The 20,792-nt window shown below is 41.3% G+C and overlaps 2 protein-coding genes across 6 annotated transcripts in view; one reads left to right on the forward strand and one right to left on the reverse strand.

Moving 5' to 3' along the window:
* Positions 1 to 280: 280 nt before the first annotated feature.
* The window catches only part of sugct (succinyl-CoA:glutarate-CoA transferase), a 304,284-nt gene continuing 283,772 nt past the window's right edge, over positions 281 to 20,792 (reverse strand). For all 5 annotated transcript variants that reach the window (XR_015524573.1, XR_015524571.1, XR_015524572.1 and 2 more), the window contains 2 exons: positions 837 to 1,002; positions 281 to 384 (listed from right to left, as the gene is read on the reverse strand). The gene's annotated coding sequence lies outside the window, so the exon portion shown is untranslated. The remainder of the gene's footprint in view (positions 385 to 836; positions 1,003 to 20,792) is intronic.
* inhbaa (inhibin subunit beta Aa) lies at positions 8,212 to 20,518 on the forward strand. The gene is given in 2 exon segments (NM_001362254.2): positions 8,212 to 9,000; positions 17,719 to 20,518. Coding segments are annotated over 2 exon segments (1,188 nt in total). The 5' UTR covers positions 8,212 to 8,585; the 3' UTR covers positions 18,492 to 20,518.

The raw sequence follows: 20,792 nt of genomic DNA on the forward strand, positions 1-20,792 counted from the left end.
CACGGTGAAATGAAATAGTACATACCAGAATGCTTATAGTTTCCACATTCACTTCCAGGTTTCAGCTGAAGTCTACGGCAGATGTTACACTGAAACGGCAGAGCTGTGGATCCAGCCAATGCTGTGGTCTTCATCCGCAATCGAGGGTGGTTGGAGTGCAGAATGGTTTTATTTTCTACAAATAAAATCAAAATCAAACACAAAACTACATCTTCAAGCTGTTTTACGTCAGTAACGCAACTTGTTTCTATGTAAAACAAGACATTAAAGGATAATTCACCCCACAAAAATTGTCATCGTTTACTCATCCTCATGAAGATTTCTGGTGACTGGTAGCCATAATTCCTCAGCCATATGGACTTCCGTAATAGCTACTGGTGTTCACTATACATGAGAAAGAGAGAGAGCAAACGGCCATTATTGAAAACAATCATACATCTATATTCATAGGCTTATCTTGCACCGTATAGCTCAGTCTTGTGGCTGAATAATAAATGTTGATGTACGCTGCATTCAGACATTTGCTTCTGTCAGCTTTAAAAAAAAAATGTTTACAGACAAAAATTTTTTGATCCCATAACTCTGTGGTGAGTCCTTTTAGAAAATATAAACAGACGTTTCAATATGATGTTACTCGTTTTAAGTTTTAACTGCAAATGTCACATCCGTAACGCTGGAATTGCTGGTGGACAGCTAGAGAAGCAGGACGTTTTGAAAGCAGGAGACCCTCACATCTGGAGAAAGATTTACTCGTTTAGTCAATCTCTTTCTCCAGGGCTGAAAAAAATAATTCTTCCGCTCCCTATTCTGGTCTGAGTGGAATGTTGTCTCCTTACTTTTGGTGGTGAGGAATCGCGTAACCCCTGTGTCACCAGACTCTCATCCCTCTCCCGGTTATGCGTCCCTTGATGAGAACTCCGAGGTGGAGGAAGGACATCCGTCACCAACCGGCAGCCCATCCATCTAGACCGTCCCACCGCAAGACGTTTAGCCACGGTCCAGCTAAAAATGAGAAACATTTCAAAGCTTACAAATAGCGATGGGCGATATCACATCATTTGCAATATACTGGTAAAAGTTTTGTCCATCACAAAAAAAACTAGGCTTATTGTAATGACAACAATACAATCTACAATCGGTCTGTGCAATGACTAAGTAAAGTAGCACGTATGTTAGGGCGCATATATGTTGAGCTTCATTTAAAGTAGCCTGGCTTTATCACTCTCGGTACATCCTGAAAATGACATGAGAATAAGTGCAAGAAATGCATCTCTCTTTATATTCTCGATCCTACTGCCCCAAACAAAATCACTTAACCAAACTCTGTCGCAGATATTTTTGGTTGCATCAATTAAAAAATGTAGGTTAAACTACTGCTTTTTACATACAGTGTTTCCCCTACCGTTATATAAGGGAGGCGCCCGCCCTCCCAACGGCTGTCAGGCCCCCCTTGAAGTCACATTAATTGTATTATCTATACAGCGCCAGATCACAACTTTTTTTTAAATAAAAAAGCTTAATTCACAACAGCATGTCATTTCTGTTAATATAAAATATATATAGATGCAGACACCTAAAGTCTCTCGAAAGTTCTAGGAGTCTCTCGCAAATGCATGGAGATTCCCGGATGCCGGCAAACGAATGATAATCTCCCGAAAATTGTGCGTCTCCCGCCCGGTCCTCAAATACGTCCCGCATCCCTCCCCGCTCTTCAGATACGTCACGCACATCCCATGCTGCGATGCGAGCAGAGCTACCTCCACTATCTAGTGTCTAGTTATGACCTCTACTGGAAGATCTGCGAGTCTTCCGCAAATTCATACCGGCTATGTGATCCCCTAAAATTAATTAAAATACCCGGAAATCATGGCGACGAGAGTGAATGAGCAAGTGAACAGATCGCGAGAGGCACAGTGATGGTCTAAGTTACATTTGATAGGTTAATGAACAGAGCAGTACAGATATCACCAGTGCTCTGATATCACCCCCCCCCCCCCTCTCTCTCTCTCATTGAGGGATCTGCTGTCAATAGTTGTTGATGAGCAAAATATTGGACTGGTCCTGCATGTATTTAGGCCTTTTTACATATAACAACTGAATGTTCTGTGTTTTGACAATATTACAAGCTCTCTAAAGGCTGGCTGGAATTATTAGATAAAACTTTTTTAATAATAAAACTTTTTAAATTGTAGTTTAAAGGCCAGTTTCCTTTTAGTAAACAAGTATTAACTTTTATAGATGTGCATTTGAACTAATTTTCATCTTTCATCATTTGCAATGCTTCCAAATTGCACTGTTTGCAATTTTTCTGTGGAGGATCATTCTGCTTTGGTGACCCCTGATCAATAAGGCACTGAGCTGAAGTAAAATGAGTGGATGAGTTATTTTCTGTAAAGCTGCATCTGGCCATGACATGTTCACGTCTACATTTTTATAAGAGACATGCTTAATAAATGTCTCAATAAATGGGCCAGACATTTCTGACTTTCGATACCAAGAGGCTCAGGAAATGTTCTTTCAGAAGCCCAGAAAGATACATTGCAGTGACAAAAGCTGCACAGTTTGTGAATAAAAAAATATATAAATGTTCATTTATATTTTGACCATGACTCCTTGGCATCCTTGGGGCTTAGGCATTATACCGCAGCCCCAATATACCCCCTCCCCCCCCTCAAAAAAAATAAAAATTAAAAAACTGTAAACCTAGGGGAAACAGTCACATAGTTTAAAATTGAAGGTCATAAGCTTAAAACGCAAATGAAAAATGTAGCTTTATTTTAATTTTTTACTAAGTTTCCTTTTTTGTAGAATTGTGCTCCAAATAAAAAGATTTATGTTGAGCAGATTATTGGTTAATCATTTAGTCAATATTGCCTATATAGAAAGCATTTTTTAACTGCAGTGTTCAATGCGATGCGCTTCTGGTGCACCTTAGAAAAATTTTGGCCGCACCATTGCAAAAAGTTAGTCTACACACCTGTTATTTATAGAAGAACACCAATAATCCATATATTACAACTTGCGTGTGTTTACTGCCTTTATGATTCATCCATTCATCAATTTCTATCATTTTATATCCCCTTTGCTCTGCAGCAGCAACAGCTGACGTTATTTCTTCATTAATCTATAGGTGGAGTTTACGCGCAGGGGCGCCATCTAGGGTCCAGTATGAATGAAACAAATAACATTATAATGTGCCCTAACTACACTATTTCAGAGGTCTTCAACTCTGCTTCTGGAAACCTGCTGTCCTGCAAAGTCCATTTCTAACCTGCTTCATCTGCTTATGTATTTTATATGATTCTGAAAGAACTTGATTAGCTGCTTCTAGGCTTAGGCGGTATCTACATTTTGATACCGTCAAACCTTCCTTTTTTACCTCGGTACCCGGTATTACTGCGTATAATAACAAAAAAATTATGATGTAAGGCACAGACAGCATCACCAAACTGTTGGCTTGAGCCTAAGCCATTCAGAAACTGAATGCCGTGTATGCGACCTTAGGTTCGCGGTCACCTGTTTGTCTTGTTCGTATTAGAGGTCTGCGTGGGATGCTTTCTCTCATTCACACACACACACATATATATATATTAACATGGGTGCTCGCTTGCTCGGGAGCGATATTGTTAGAATGCACACCCGCTCCCGTTAAATTAGACCAGAGTTACCGACCGCTCCACCGCTCGGGGCTCCCGTGGTACGTCAGCGTGAATGCAGACCTCTAGTTTGTAATCACCACGTCTCCCTTCTCGTTTGGTCGAAACTCGAAATACTGCCAAACTGCGGAGGTTGTGTTCCAAGAGACCAGGTCGCTTGATGCGCGACTCGCCATCTTACCTCACCTCTCTCTCTCTCTCCTCCACACTGTCCCGTGAAGACAATCACGCATAAACATTTTTAGGCATTAAATAAATAATATTTATTATTTAATACTTGTCTCCTTATTTAATTGCATTGTTTTTTATGACGGTATAGCGGTATTGAAACTGACACAATTGCTATTTTTAGATCCCGCGGTATACCATATTACCGCATTACCGCTCAAACCTAGCTGCTTTAGTGTGTTTGATAATGGTTGAGCTGTGCAGGACTGTAGGAATCCAGGAGCAGGGTTAATGACCTATCCTCTGTGTAGGACCCTATATGTTGACTTGAATGTAATTTGGGCTGTCACCACTTGGGGGCAATATGTGCACATAGGGTTTTAAAGTCTGTGTTTCTTGCATGAGAGAAGAAGACTTGAGGAAGGGAACGCATGCAGTTTTTACCAAATCAAACTCACACACCTTTGAGGTCGCTAAAGGGTTCAACATTATTAATTGCAAGTATGTATTTATAATAAGCTAAATAAAGTGAATTTAAACTTGAAGAGGAAGCAAGACTGGACATTGGTTGTGTGCGTAAAAACGTGCGTTGAGATGCCAAGCCTTCAACATTAAGCTGCTGCAACACTCTGTTAATTCTACAATGCGGAAACGTGCTGCTTTTAGCGACCGCTGATAACTTGACTATACAGAAAAAGTAGAATAATATAATAAGAAAACATCAGTTTGCAACATCAAACAGCAGAACAAGCCGTTTTTAACATCTTTTTGGCTCTCAGTTGACACTTATGAATCATATTACCATTCAAGAAAATAATACCGGTGATACTTTAAGTCCATATCACTCATTCCTACTAATAAACTTGAACTGCTTCAATAATGTTGCTTAGGACCGTGCTCTTGCTTGTGATTGCTTTACTTTGGTAATGTTTAGAGAAACGTCAGTGATATCTTTATCCCCTACTTTGTGTATGCAACAAGTCAGCAAGTGCTGGGTGTTTATTGTCATGTAATACAAGTCTGTTTCTGGCTGAAGCTCTGCGCTAAAGTAGTAACAGCTCTCCTGTCTTAGGTATGAAGCAGAGACTGCCATGGCTCATTTTAACAACCCTAATAAAAAAAGCTAGTCTTCACACAAACATTTAGTGCCTGAAGAAAAAAAAAAGAGGAAAGCTTATTCTTTCTTGCTTATTCTGCTCTCAGTTCTCAATAAGAATTACTTGCTAAACTTTAACCGAAAATCTTTTTCGGAAAAACCAAAGATGAAGCCGCTACAATCTTTAAAGAACCAATCATTCGAAGGTTAGATTTTGCAAGCAGCATGTCAGAATTCAGTGTGGTCAAGATTTGATGGTTTTACGCAGCAGTAACTTCCAGATTTCCTCTTCCCTGATGTCAGACCACACGCCACGAGCATTTCTACTTATCTTTAGTTCTCGTTTCCAGTTTTTGTTCGGATATTTCAGTCTAAAGTTGATAGAGGAGAACAAGAATTTCTATACATTAAAATATAACCATTCAGTTTTACAGCAGTTGATAAATTTCTAGAAATTATAAAATAATAATAAATAATAACGGAAAATAAATGAATAAAACAAAACAAAATATATGTTTTTTTTTAATATAAAAGGAAAATGAATGAAAAATAAATGAATTCATTCATTAATAAAATAAAATAATAAAATAAAATTTAAAATTTAAAAAATAAAACTAAATTAAAATTAATAAAATTAAATAAAATAAAAAAATAAAATAATAAAAAATAAAATTTAATAAAATAAAATAATAAAAAAATTATAAAATAAAATAGAAAAAAATAAAGTTAGTTTAAAAAGTATTGCCATATCAGTGTCCAGACATAGTACGGATACTAAATAATTACAAATACTTGAGGCCAAAGACCAACGATGATTTGATTCAAAAGCCACCAAAAAAGGAGAAAGAGAAATATGTGACATTAATAATACTATTAATAATGTTGCGTTAACTTATGTTAGCAAGCCTGACGACTTAAAAACATCTGGTATGAGTTACCTACAGTATGGCTGTTGCTAAACTTTTTATGAATACTATGATTTTCCCTCATTCATCTTATTGTGCAACAAGTTAGTCCCACACGAACATTACAATCACTGTGTACAGTATTATTTATATATACAAACTGTACATTTTGTTAAAAAGCCAAGGAGCTATCATTACTGCGACTGTATTGAACAACATAACTTACTAACATTTGACAATTTCTTCTTTCAGCTGATGTGTGTTCAATGTATAAAATATTCAATGATCTTGCACCACCACCTCTCAAACAACGTGCGACTGTCTGCAAGGACAATACAGGTCTAGGTCATCGCTAGGCCACAGATTTTTACCCCATCGAGTCTATTTATTTACTTGTGTAAATGTGTGTAAATTCGGTTTTTAAAAATTATTTTCAGTAATATTATTGACCGATATGAAAGCGTTCCTTTAATCTTTTTACGATACTGTTTATGAAGTAATATTTTCTGTCTTTTAGTAGACATATTATATGATATCTTTGCTTTGTTTAACAAACAAGTGGATCTAGATGAATTTGCATTGTAAACATTAAATAAAAATGAATAAGGCATTCATTATTATTTCTTTTAATACGTTTTTAGTTACGATACTCCCAAAATAGTTCTGCATAAATCCGCAGATTTTTAAAAATTTTCTGCAGAAATAGTAAAATATGTCAGCAGATTCTGTCAGGCCCTAGTCATCGTTTAGAGGTGATTGTTCAGTTAAACTCAAGAGAAATGCTTTTGGACCATCAGTATTTTCAGTCACAGCAGCAGATAGATGGAATAAAATAGCAGTGCATATTAGACATAGACGTAGTCTACGTGAGTGAATGGGGGTGTATGGATGTTTCCCAGTGATGGGTTGCAGCTGGAAGGGCGTTCATATTTTGGATAAGTTGGCGGTTCATTCCGCTGTGGTGACCTCTGATTGGTAAAGGGACTAAGCCGAAAAAGAAAATGAATAATTTGCTCTATGCAATGAGCAAGTCTCACCACAAGAGGGACTCCTAACAATAATATGCTGAAGTGATACAAACTCCATGCCAGAGAAAAGACTACGGTAACCCCACCTCAAACCTAATGATACATTCAAACAGAGTTCAACAACTTCTAAACTAAAGCTGCAAAGTAAATAGACGAATGAATCCTTAAGGAAAAAGAAAGACGAACTCAAGACCGATAGATCCCTCAGGCTGAAATATGACAAAACCAGAAGCTGACTGTGCCAAAGCAGACTGCAGACACTGACCTCAGTCAGCATCACGGAGGAAGGTGAGTCTCCTGAATCAGAACTTTGAGTAATCCCACACTGATCATCATCATCATCATCTTATATGGTAAAAATATCTACTGAACCCACAGCACGCGGTGACTCGTACGACTGCGGGATCCCTCATTCATGTTTTGTCTGATATGCAGACGAACGACCCACGCATGCCCTCAACCCAGCCCGATGATGTCACAACCCAGCTGCCTGTCTAGCTAAGAACTCCAGACACATCTGTATTCCGCCAATTAAACAGGAAGTCAGCCTCCCGGGCACTTCCTGGTGAATCTGCTCACAACATGTGTTGCAGCGGCAAGGGGAAGCATGGAATAGTGAACATGCACTTATTTAACGTGACGTCAGGACCATCAGTCTTGAAACATTGAGTGACAATCCCCAGTTGACCAGAAAGGGAACTCTTGTGTTACCTCATATTTCTTAAGAACTTCAACATACTTCAGGGTTGATCACTTGCCAAACTTAATATAAATATATCTGGTGAGCTCCAGTGTCTTCGATCGGTTTAAAATGTATAAAGGGAAACATTACAGCACTTGAAAGGACAATTTACCCACTGTTTACTCTCCTTTGTGTTGTTAGAAACTTTTACGACGCAAAAGAAGATGAGCTGAAAACCTGCAACCCTTTTAATCCACAGTGGACATATTCAAAACATCACTCGAGTAAACATTCTTCAAAACATCTTCTTTTGTGTTCAACAAGAGAAAGAGAGTCAAAGATGCGAACGGAGTGAAGCATGAGTAATCGATGACAGAGTTTTGGCTGAACTCTCTCTTAAACAGCAAATCACTTGTCATGACTGAAGCAAATTCAACTACGTGGTCCATAAAAAAACCCTCCAGGGGGAAAGTTACTCTGCCCTACAAATAGAACAATTAGAAAATAAATAAAAAGGAAACGTAAAGAGAGGGAGGGAGCAAGAAAGAGGGGAGGGAGGGGAGGGGAGGGAAGTATAATTACTGTGTAAGAGGGAAACTAGAGAGACAAGGGAGCAACAGCCAGCGAGAGAGTCCAGCCCTCTTCAACAAAACCATTCAACTCCTGCACAGTGAGCAGTCCCAGACCTCTTACGAGCGCACCGCTTCCCTGGGGCACATCCAGAAGCCGACTGCCCATCCCATACAAACTTCCCGTGGACCTGGAGAGGGAGAAATCCACTGACAGAACTATTCCTACTTGTCGACCAGCATCTCTTCTCGCATCTCGCCAGCAAGGATTACTCTTTTTCCTGACTTTTCTTCCCCCCCTTTACCAGTTCTTACTTTTTTTGAGTCCTCTAAGATTGCACTCGCGCACAGGCAGACGGACTTTACTGCCAGCTGTTGGCGACTGACCGGATTCCAGTCTTACTTTGAAAGGAACTTTTTAAACTAAGTTTTTGTTTTACTGCAAGCGGTGCAGCTTTCTTCCGACACCTTTTATTTAAGGATGTCCCCTCTGCCTCTACTGAGCGGGATCCTCCTGCTGCTAATCCGGTCCTGCTCCCTGAGCGCCATGGTCACCAAAGGGAGCCTGCCGATGTCCGAGCAGCAGGCGGGCGCCACGGTGTGTCCATCCTGCGCGCTGGCACGGTTTCGAAAAGGCGTTTCGGAGAGCGAGGACGAGGGAGCCCAGCAAGATGTGGTGGAGGCAGTGAAGAGGCACATACTTAACATGCTGCACCTGCAAGAGCGACCCAACATCACACACCCGGTGCCTCGTGCGGCGCTCCTCAACGCCATCCGTAAGGTACACGTGGGACGGGTGGCCAAGGACGGCAGCGTCCTGATTGAGGACGAGGCCAGCAACCGCGCCGAGACCGAACAGGCAGAACAGACGGAGATCATCACGTTCGCTGAAACCGGTGAGTCCAAATTTTTGACTAGAGGGTGACCTTAGTCGTTAAATACCTTCATCTGTTCAGTCGTCCCTCGGGGGATGAAACGGGAGAGCTTGGTTTGTAAAGCTGTTTAACTTAATATGAGCGTTCAGGGAAACCTGTTGCCGCTGAACAAAGTCAGCTACGCTGCGGCAATTCGCTCCCCCCTCTCGAGGCTCCTCAAACCTCCCGCTGCTTTTAAAGAATCGGTAATTATCAGTGAGGGCCCCCCCCAGGCTTCCAGCCGTAAGCTCCGCACAGGAGCACCTCTCCGGGGACTCTCTATGTAGCTTCCCTATGTGACTGAAGAGGGTTGAGAGAAAGAGAGATAAAAAAAAAATCATAACACAGAAGAATAGAAAAGGACTTCTCCATAATATGGGAGGGAAAAAAAGGCTGTTCGGTTACTGCCTTTGTGTCGGGTTTCAAAGGCAGTTGAAAGAGCATTGTCGGCTGCAGTGAGAGCTGTTCAAAGGTGCTGTCAAGCCCGTGATGTGAGGAGAGGTTGGGTTCTTCTCTGAGTCATACAGCTCAAACGGGTCATGAGTGACACGGAGCCGCGGCGTGCCGCTGGAGCTCTCAACAGATGTGTCAGACCTAAAAAGCAGCAAGCCGAGCCATTGGATTGCTCGTCTGAAAGATGAATGTTTCATGATTTCAGGGAGCTGGGACTAACACTGCGGCCTGCTGGAGGAAATGCTTGGAGTTTATATGAACATGAGTTCGGTTTCATACGTTTCTGAAAACGCAGTATAGGTATATGATGTCAGGTGAGCTAGGAAAATAAAATCTGTCAAGACACGATGACGCATAAAATAAGCCACTCGCTCAAACTCAGAGTTTTGAAACTTTGGATTTCCCACAACAACAAGGAGATGCTTTATGCAGGATTCACACTTGTGTTTAGTCTCGGTGAATTTGCATTTCCCCCACTTTAAAAGCATTTTAAAATCTGCACCGAACACGTGATAATCTGCATTAACTACTAACATTTCCGTTACGTTATACGATCTTACTCATTTCCATGACTTCCACATCTGGAAATCCCAGATTTTAAATTTTTTTATATTATTAACTTTTCATGACCGTGAGAACTCTGTTTATGAGAACCATTCCCTGATAATCTTCCGGAGCCAGACTCCAGCTCGTCACATTATAAAACAAGTTCAGATCATGCTGAAGCGATGACAAAAACTTTGTCATGAGGCTCAGAACTAAATCTGCTAGTAATCAAAACTATATCAAACTTTGATCACGTGGAATGTAACAGCAAGTATTTATTCTTTCAACATAAGACTCATCTATTTGTTTTCAACGGACACTTGATTTATTGACTGAGGGGAGAGGGACCGTCTCTCAGGATGAATGAATAAATCAGGCCTTAACAGGAATTACACGCTTTCGTTCAACTGCTCACGTTGCAAAACGTCAGATTACTGACCAGCACTGGCACAAACCAAACGCATGGCTCATCATAGCTCACTTTCTGAGGTCAGACTTGTTAACCCTTTGACTGCCCGCTCTGCCGGATGGTTGACCGTGTTTTGACTGTTTTAAATGATGACTGTTAAAGTCATTTAAAGAATGACTGTTGTGAATAATTGCATTGTTGGTTTAGGAAAAAAAATCAAACAAACATAATCCTGTTACTTGGTTACCTCTTACTACACTTGATTTTGGTTTGATTGTAAAACAAACAAACAAGAAAGCATGTTAACTGAGAATCTGAAGTAATTTTTTTTACTTCTAAAAAATAAGATGATTTAGTATACAGAAATGTTTTATTTTTAATATTTTTAAAAATAAATCGGTCTTACGCTTAATATTTTTTATAGTATATGTATTAATTCCGTTACTTTTACCATAAACCAACATATCAACCATTTGGTTGAGGCTGATATTTAAGAAATTATGGGATGTGTTGGAAAAAAAAGTGCACTGAGTGTGTTAACTAGCAACATTTGGAGTTAAGAAATACAATCCAATGCTTTGTTTTTCTTGATGAGGTAGTTAAAGGGTTAATGATGTCCCTACAAAAAAAAAAAAACAGCTTAAACCAGCCTAGGCTGGTTGGCTGGTCGACCAGGCTGGTTTTAGAGGGGTTTTGGCCATTTCCAGCCTGGTTTTAGCTGGTCAGGCTGGGAGATGACCGGCTAAAACCAGCTTGACCAGCCTAGCCAGCCAATACCAGCTATGTCCAGCTTAAACCAGGCTGGTCACGCTGGTTTTAGCTGGATTTAGCTGGTCATTTTCCAGCCTGACCAACTAAGACCAGGCTGGAAATGGCCAAAACCTCTCTAAAACCAGGCTGGTCAACCAGCTAAAACCAGCCAACCAGCCTAGGCTGGTTTAAGCTGGATTTTTCAGCAGGGGTGTCTCGTTTGAACTTTATTACTTAAATCTGACAAACACTTCACATGAGATTAAGATGAGATAAAGAGATAACATGAAATATGACGCTCTGATTTTGAATATAAAACAATACCAAGCCATTTGTCGAATATCATAATAACTAGTGGGCGGAGACTTATTGACGGTTGACCGCAACAGTGCAACACATTCTGACGATCGATAATTCTGCTTAAAAGCATCTACACGTGACTTCTGATTAAACACGTAATAACTACAATGCATAAAGATATGCCATCGTCTTACTTCCACTCACAGGCTTTGACTACAACTGAATGTGGCTTTAATGAAGTTTATAAAATGTACCTCATCGTCTCCTTCCGCCAAATAATCGCTGCGTTATGAACAGAAACCTCGTGATGATCGTTAAACCCGGAATTGAAAGCTTCCCGCTCGAACTCTCACGTTTCTGGCGCAAAATATCGCGTTGGTTTCCGTCTGAGCGGTTTACCAAACCTTCAAAATAAAAGCGTTCTCCATGTTAACCACAAGGGGGATTACAATAAATGTTATCCCTGACCCTAACGAATAACTGTGTAGGGATGTTTCAAAGTCTATTTGTGATTAAAATAGATGCTCTTTTAAAATTTGCAGTCTTATTTGGTGTAAACTTCTTAGGTTCTTCTTCAGATGGGTTCTTCTTTATTTAATTTTTCAAAAGAAACTCGGATAAATAATAAACTATGATCAAGCTTGACACATTAAGTAAAATAGAAACACCTTCATGCATATTTTGTTTTAGTAAAACAATGATATTTTCATAATCAGCTCCAGAAGTTAGTACAGTATACTGAATATACTAGTCCAGACATCGCAATGCTCAGTTATCCTAGACTCTTTTTAACAAAAAACACGTTACATTATTTTATATAAGATGCAACAAATTATTATATTCTAATAAAATAGTATAAATAAATAATGTAATTAATAGCCGCTCACGGAAAGTTTATTTAAAGTCCACTGCTGTTGCACAAGCATCATTTAGTCTGCAATGAGGTGATATTTTCTGACTTGGCATCACAGGCAGAGACACATAACTATAATTATATTGATTTTCTAAATACCCTAATGCGTAGTTCTGCATAATGTTTATTTCATACTGGTTTGAATTTAAGACGCATGTTACTGCGCTGCATCACTGTAACGTTGCCTTAAGTGGGTTGTTTAGACAACTGTAATTATGCGCATGATGTAAGTCTCAGACTTCAGCACACACTATCTGTCTGGAATCCTGTCCAAGAATCTGTTCTCATGATTGCAACGTAGATGTATCTCGTCTATATTTTAGCCGAATTATCATAAGCTGGGATATTGTCAACAATGTCAGTGCACACAGAATTGGTTTTTGGTGGCTGTCGTTTCACATGATGTGCTGATTACGTGGTGAAATCACCTTGATCTGAAACAACAACCGCAGGCACACGGCATTTATCGTAGAGTATACTTGTTCAAACCATTATCTCTAATATACAGCATGCTGACTGAATGAGAGCTACATGGTTAGACTGATTACTCTCAATTTAACGTGTAGCCTCGAGCCATGTGCAATCGGTGCTTGCGTATGTTAGCATGACTGCAAATAACGAATAAGCGTTAGTCTGCAGACTTTCAGCCAGTAGCAACTATATCAAGAGTGTTCGCTCTTTCTTTAATATGTCGCCACCGAATCTTAAAGGGATAGTTCACCCCGAAATGAAATTTCGCTCACCGTTTACCTCAAGTGGTTTCAAACCTTTTTGAGTTATTATTTCTGATGAAAACTAAATGGGATATGTTGAAAAGAATATAAAAATCTGTAAGTATTGACTTGGGAAAAAGAAATACTCATCGAAATCTCTTCTTTGGTGTTCAACAGAACAAACTCGTACAGATTTGAAACAAGTGAAGAGTAATTGCATGATGACAAATTGAACTATCCCTTTAAGAACGGGTCGGTGACGACATCAAACGTTTACAAAACAAAAAAAGTATGGTGTAAAAATGTGTCCGGCAGTCTAATGAGTAACGCCATGTGCCGAATGATAAAACAGAAAGTGTGTTACGGCGGTGAACGTGTGTGGGCGTTCAGTGTTTGGCCTTTCTGATGTCATTTAGGCGTGCAGGTTGCATATGCGAAGCTTGACATGTTCTGAAACAATGACTCAATATTTACTTCTTCTCCTGGTTTTGATCTCCTCCTAGAGATTTATCACAGGGAAACCCTATAATCACTCCCTCCAGCACTAGTCACAGCAAAGGAAGGAAGACGTCCCGTGTTTTCATGTGCAGGCGGTTATTTTTTGCCAGATCAAATACCGATTCACTCTTCTGACTTGCTTCGGCGTGAGTTTAGTTTCCCTGAATAAGAATAAAACAAGTTTTCCATTTTAAGGCAGAGGGAATAAAACAGCCCAAAGTATTTTCGAGTCATTCTAGGGCCACGCTGCCAGCTCGCCAAATCTTACATATCACGAAGCCACAAAGTATCTCCTTTAAACGCTATCCAGATTCGAGTACCACATTAGAAAGCCTCCTTGTTAGCCGAGGATTAGCGCGGTCGCAAAAACACTTTCTCAGGTTGCAGGATACTTTACTGCTCATGACATTTGGTAATATGCTGCTTAAAGCCTTCTTGGCTTCAAGATAGAGCCCTGCGCTGAAGAAAGGATGCTGCAGCATCATGCCAGCTATGCTCATTTATTACTCTGACAGCTGATGCATCACCCAAACCTGTTCGTGAGAGTGGGTTATTACTTGCAGATGCAGGCTCGGTGGAAGAGTAGCGAGCATCTCAATTCAACGTCCGACCTCGAATCCCGAAAAATCAATCAGACAAACAGGTTGCAACTTTCGTAATAGATAATAGATCCCCCCTCCCATGTTTTGTTAAGCCGCAGTCTCCGTGTTCATATTAAAAGCGCATGTCCTTCAGTGATTCAGCATGCTGTATGGCCTTGAGCCATGTTCTGTGGATTCTTACCAAAGGTTAGTAGGGGGGAGGCAGCAGTAACTCTCCTCGTTACCCTCCCGGTTCCCTGGGAGCCGCGCTGGCCCGCAGGGGCTGGCTGTAGCTGCTGATTCTTTGCTGCTGAGCGGGGAGCTGACTTAGATAGGGGCAGTAAATCAGGCCCGCTGTTGGAGCCTGAAACGCCTGCGGGTGATGAGGACCAGATAAAGAGGCAACGAGGCCGTTTGGGGAAGAGCATAACAAGCATGCTTGGCCTTTACGGAGCAAGGTGCGGTACGGTGAAGCGGCTCGCCGGTGTTAGGGACACTCGGCTGAGAATGTATACAAAACTCTTCAGTGTTATGGTTGGGAAATAAGCTTTATTTGCACTTTTTGTTTGTTTGCGTCTCATGCTGGGATGTGGAAAAGGCCACGAATGCTGTTGCAGCAACATGCAGTACACTGAAAGGAATTCTAGTGGTTTTGCGGTCTGTTCAGTGACATTTTAATCTCAAAGGATGCTTTACGATTGCAGAATTGGTCTCCGTCGAGTATTTTCTCTTGAAATACCTCAGCTGCACTCATTACGGACCATTTTTACTTAGTTTGGTGTCATGCGAATGTGCAATACTTCTGAGAGTTGGGAACAGTTGTAGCCACCCTTTGATGAACGTTAATTATCTAGATCAGTGGTCACCAAACTTGTTCCTGGAAAGCCGGCGACCTGCAGACTTTAGCTCCAACCCTAATCAAACACACCTGAACAAGCTAATCAAGCTCTTACCAGGCATACTTGAATCATCCAAGCAGGTGTGTTGAGGCAAGTTGTAGCTAAACACTGCACGGACACCGGCCCTCCAGGACAGAGATTGGTGACCTCCGATCTAAATGATAACTGATTAACATTTTAAATATATGAACGTGGAGCAGCACAGTGCCATGGTTGCCAAACACATGCTATATTGGTGAATTGGGTAAACAAAATTGGCCGTAGTGAATGTGTGAGAATGAAAGTGTATGGGTGTTTCCCAGTTATGGGTTGCAGCTGGAAGGGCATCTACTGCGCAAAACATACGCTGGATAAGTCGGTGGTTCATTCCGCTGGGGCGACCCCTGATTAATACAGAGACTAAGCCGAAAAGAAAACGAACGAACGATATTACAGGCTCATTCACAGTGTGCTTTAGCACAAAAGTTCAGTCTGTGAAATCCATCCTCGCTGCTGACGGGATTGTGTTTGAAATATGTTGCATAACAGGCGAGGAAGTCAAATCGTTCACTCCCGCATGCCATTAAGAGAGTCGTATTTCCACCCTCATACTTTTATTTCTAATTTAACATCTTGTTGGGTCGAAGAAAGAAACGGGTCAAGAATCCTAAAGGGATTAGCATCTTTCCCACTTGGTATTTAACGCCAGTGCTGGCCTTGAAACAATAGCCGTTTTCAAGTTGTCAGAAAGATCCAGAGAATATGCACCGAGCTCCCTTGTGTTGTGGTGCGTGAACGAATGGCTCGTTCCACTCGATCCATTAAGCACCTGTTAGCGCTGTAGTCTTTGAACTAGCCCGTGTGATCTGCGCCGAAAAAAAACTGTTGCCTTTAATCAGCATTGTCAACAAATTAGCCAAAGATAAATAGTGCGCTATCCAGGAAGAGTGCTATCAAACTCCGTCCGAAGAGGCGTGTTTTAACAGCCTTTCAGGTTGTGGACTTCTTTACTGCAAAAGCATTCTTTGAGCTTCGAGCACTGGGGCATTGCAAGCCATACAATATGACAGGAGGCCAGCAGGGAGATGAAAGAAGCTGATTCCCCCTAAGGTAAACTAGATAGAAAAGGGGATTATAGAACACATTAACTAAAGCCATGTTTAAAGAGGAGTGGACATCCCCCGTCCCCCCCACAAACACACTTAAGTTCCCAGGTGATTCTATACTTCAGCCTCCCGCCCCTTTAGAAGACACAGAAAGGGGGTGGGGAGGAATGTGTAAATGTTATTCTCCATCTTTGTGTGCAGGACAGCTGTGCAAACTCTGCCCTTGCGGTTAAATTGGTGTTTATTGTTGAGGGATTACCGCATGGCTCTTTAGTCTTTCTCTTCGATTTTCAAAATTTCTTTTTGCTCTCCAGCAAATATATTCAGAAGCATGCAGAGTTGCAAAGCACCAGCGGAGATCTTTCTTCTCGAGGCCTGGGCCTCCGGTACGGAGGGCCGGTTGAAGGGTTTACTCGGCTTAGTCAAAATGCTAACGATGCTCGAGTCTTTCGCCGGAGGCAGATTAAAAGGAAAACAATGCGTTAGCCACCACCGGAGAAAAAAAGCCTATTATTTTTAGCCCGCGTTCGTGAAGCTAGTCCGTGTTTGGACAGATGGGTTTGGGCCAGGGATCCTTAAATACGCTCTAGCACACATATACACTTGTAGCTCGGAGCCATTGTTATTACATTGCGACCCTGTTAGATGATAGATGTAGTACTTGTGCAATGATTATCCGGAGTATATTGCTTAACGCTTGTTGTAAAAGGCCTCTTGTTATTAGTCACCATATACACGGATCGCTGCGAGTAATCCTCTGACAAGATTTTTACAAGAACTCAGCTACGGTACAAGCAAGCGAAACAGTCAGCTACACCGGCCAGAAATAATGTCCAAACTAAGGTTTGGTGGCTTAAAAACAGGTTGAGTCAGTAAATGGAGAGGATTTGTTTAGAAGTGCCCAAATGATCCGTGAACTGAGATTTTCCAGAGGCCTCGCCTCTGTCTATAACACAGCGGGAATCAAAGCCAGAGGGAAAAGTCTTTTACAATCCAATGAGACAGCAAGCCACATGCCACATCACTGCTTCCAGCTGCACACTGTATGTTGTCATGGCCCTTATGTGTTACCCAGCATTCAGCTAAACCTCTTTCGAGGCCAGCAGACTCTTAATTGCTCGCCTAACAACCAGGAGAGGTGATGAAGTTGGTTTAAAGTCTTGCCGAAACCCTCAATTATTTCAATTCCAAGGTGGTACAGGAAGGACCGGGTGGGAGGAGGGAGTGTTTGTTTGTGAGCGTGGGTGTAGGAACGGCTGATTCACATCTTGCGTTTGACGCGCAGGAAAAGGATGCACGGCTGCATACCTCTCTGCCATTTATTAATAGTTGCACAAAACAGGAGGCGATTGTTTTGCGGAAACCTTGAAAAACTGGTCACAGTTGGCACAGCGCAGAACTGTTCCACTGATGCCACCGCTCCCAGTTTCAGCTGTGATGTGGCAGCCTGCACGGTCAACAGAAGCCTCGGGCTGAAGTGAAATGCAACCACGAGCGCAAAAGAGCAGCTCGTTTGACTAACCCTGATGTTTCTTTGTTTTCCTGTCTTTCAGGCGAGGCTCCGGGCATAGTCAACTTTCTCATCTCCAAGGAAGGCGGTGAGATGTCTGTGGTGGACCAAGCCAACGTCTGGATCTTCCTTCGACTGCCCAAAGGCAACCGCACGCGTGCTAACGTCAACATCCGGCTGCTTCTGCAGCAGGGCGCAGGGGAGAAAATCCTGGCAGAGAAATCCGTGGACACGCGGCGCAGCGGTTGGCATACGTTTCCGGCATCGGAGAGCGTGCAGTCGTTGCTGCAGCGCGGGGGAAGCACGCTGAGTCTGCGCGTCTCCTGCCCGCTGTGCGCCGACGCCCGGGCCACGCCGGTGCTGGTGTCTCCCGGAGGCAGCGAGCGCGAGCAATCCCATCGGCCGTTCCTCATGGCCGTAGTCCGACAGATGGACGAGCTCTCCCTGAGGAGGCGTCGCAAGAGAGGCCTGGAATGCGACGGCAAGGCGCGCGTCTGCTGCAAGCGACAATTTTACGTAAACTTCAAGGACATCGGCTGGAACGACTGGATCATCGCTCCGTCGGGGTACCACGCCAACTACTGCGAAGGTGACTGCGCCAGCAACGTGGCAAGCATCACCGGCAACTCGCTGTCCTTCCACTCCACGGTCATCAGCCACTACCGTATCCGAGGGTACAGCCCTTTCACCAACATCAAGTCCTGCTGCGTCCCCACGCGCCTGCGAGCCATGTCCATGCTCTACTACAACGAGGAGCAGAAAATCGTCAAAAAGGACATCCAGAACATGATTGTAGAAGAATGCGGCTGCTCGTAAGGGCACTTCGAGAAGATGAAGGGTGGGAAGGGAGCATGGTTGGACGGTCGGGGCAAGAACTTGAGTCCCGAAACGAATGGAAAAAGACGAGATGTAGAGGGAGGAGTCGAGAGCTCCTCTATCTCTATCTCACTGCCTCAAGACGAACTCTCGCGTAGACAGGCCTCTCTTTCTCTCGACCACTTGTGCGTGGTCATCTTAGAATCCAATGGGTATCTGTAACTCAGAGTAATCTCTGTGGCACTTTCAAAAGAGAAAAAAAAAAGAAATATAATATATTTTTGTTACAAAGCAAAGGGAGCGAGGTCAGAGAGTATTTATGCGGCCTACTTTGCAGCGCAGACGTGCACTGCAGGAAGAGAGATCACACAGATGAGGTGCCTGAAAAAGAAAATCTCAAAACTATGCAACTTGTCAAGTATTACGATATATTTTCATCAAGGTGTTGTTTTGTTTCTTAACTATTTACTTTTACAAACTAAAAGAAAAGTTAACGTCGGTTGACTTTTTATACCTTGTTTGTGTGTTTTACGTATACATGTTTGTCGTGTGTGTCTGTACAAAAGTGTGTGCGTATGTGCAGTCTGCCTATGGGAGTATTTGTGTACGTGTGTGTGTGTGTGTGTGCATGTCTGTTTGTGTGTGTTGTTGAGAGATACTTGAAAGAAGTTTGACGGGCTGCTGGAACCAAACATTTCTCTATATTATTATTATTATTATTATTATTGTTATTATTCTAATTATTCTGACTATTGTTAATAATGTTATTATTTTGTTTTGGTTTCTGTACATTTTTTTTGTTATCTTAATATGAGACGTTAAAACGTTTACAGTTTTGCACTATATCAACATTTTGATCAGCGTAGCCACATATACAAATATGTTTATAGAGAAAGACTAGAAGCACTTCAGAACAGACGTACCTACATAGCATGAGTCTAACAAATGAGATTGTTCAAAAAAAAAAAAAAAACAGGGAGGTTAGAGGAGAAGCAAGAGTCGACTAGCACTACATCAGAGGACCATGTGTACACATGCGTTTTACAAAATAGTGTTTTGGTTTTTTTACTCAACACCAAAGAGTTTCGTTTAGCGTTGCCTACCATATCAGGCTGTCTCCGAACGGTTGTTCAGAAGATACCAATATGTCTTTCAGAAGGTTGCTTTGTTCTCCCTACAAAGATGTCCAGGTTAGCGAACCGAAAGACCTTTAAAACGGCTTCTCAACGTCCCACAGCGGCTCACTCCTGTGTGTGCTTTTGCACTGCTGCACAGTCCAATCGCGACTGGCCATCGAAATGGTTAAAACAGCACTTAAACCAACCTTTTAAAGTTTGTTTTTCTTTTAATCATGAATTGTTACAAAAGTGAATGTGCAGCATTGATATTTAATGACTTGGGAGATTAATTACTATTTAGGTATTTGCAATTTCTGTCCACCAAATATTAAAGGGATCTTCGACGATCCAAACAAAAATATATCTATTAAAAAAAAGGAACTGTTTTTGTTCTGCAGATGTTGATATTTCCGCTTCCTGACATGAAATATTTTACCACTGTGCAATGTTTAAAAAAATGAAGCAATTTGGGAAATGAAAAGAAAAAAAAAAGAACAGAAAAGACTGAGAGAACGTTTGTGTTACATTTTGAACTAAGAAAAGTTTACTATTTTCAGCGTGCTCCTACTGGGAGCGCATACGAAATGTCATTAAAGAGAAAAAAAAAATACTATTAAAACAGAAAAACAGATTCAGAATAAAAAAAAAGACATGTTGTATATGTTTTTGTATGTTTATTTGTTTGTTGTTATTAAAAAAAAATAATTGACACTGAAAAAAGTGGACTAAGAATAAAAAATATATTTTTTATTCTGTATATATGGAAATCAAGATACCAATATGTTGCATTGCTTTGTTGTACAAATCAAAAATGTGCTTGTGGCTATTTTTTTTAATCTAATTTATTCTACAGTATTTTGTCCTTTGCTTCACCATTAAAGTTAAAAGGTTGTACACTAAAACAGATGACAAACGTGTTGGTTGTGATTTCTTGCACAGGACACACACATCTAATTATAAGATAAACAACTATTCATAAAACACACGCCAGACTGGATGGACCCTATCACAATTATGACACATTTAAAAGTCATCGATATCTTAAACCCTTGAAAGATTAAATATTTCTTTAAATGTATGTGCATTTATAAAGCTATAGCTTTGCATTAAGTGTATCATCTTTACATCAAATTACAAAAAACAAATTACCGCTGACGTGTGGTGTTTCTAATGTAGAGTCTAT

The sequence above is a fragment of the Danio rerio genome, chromosome 24 (genome assembly GCF_052040795.2).
Source record: "Danio rerio strain M-AB ecotype USA chromosome 24, GRCz13ab, whole genome shotgun sequence".
NCBI classification, from domain to species: Eukaryota; Metazoa; Chordata; class Actinopteri; order Cypriniformes; family Danionidae; genus Danio; species Danio rerio.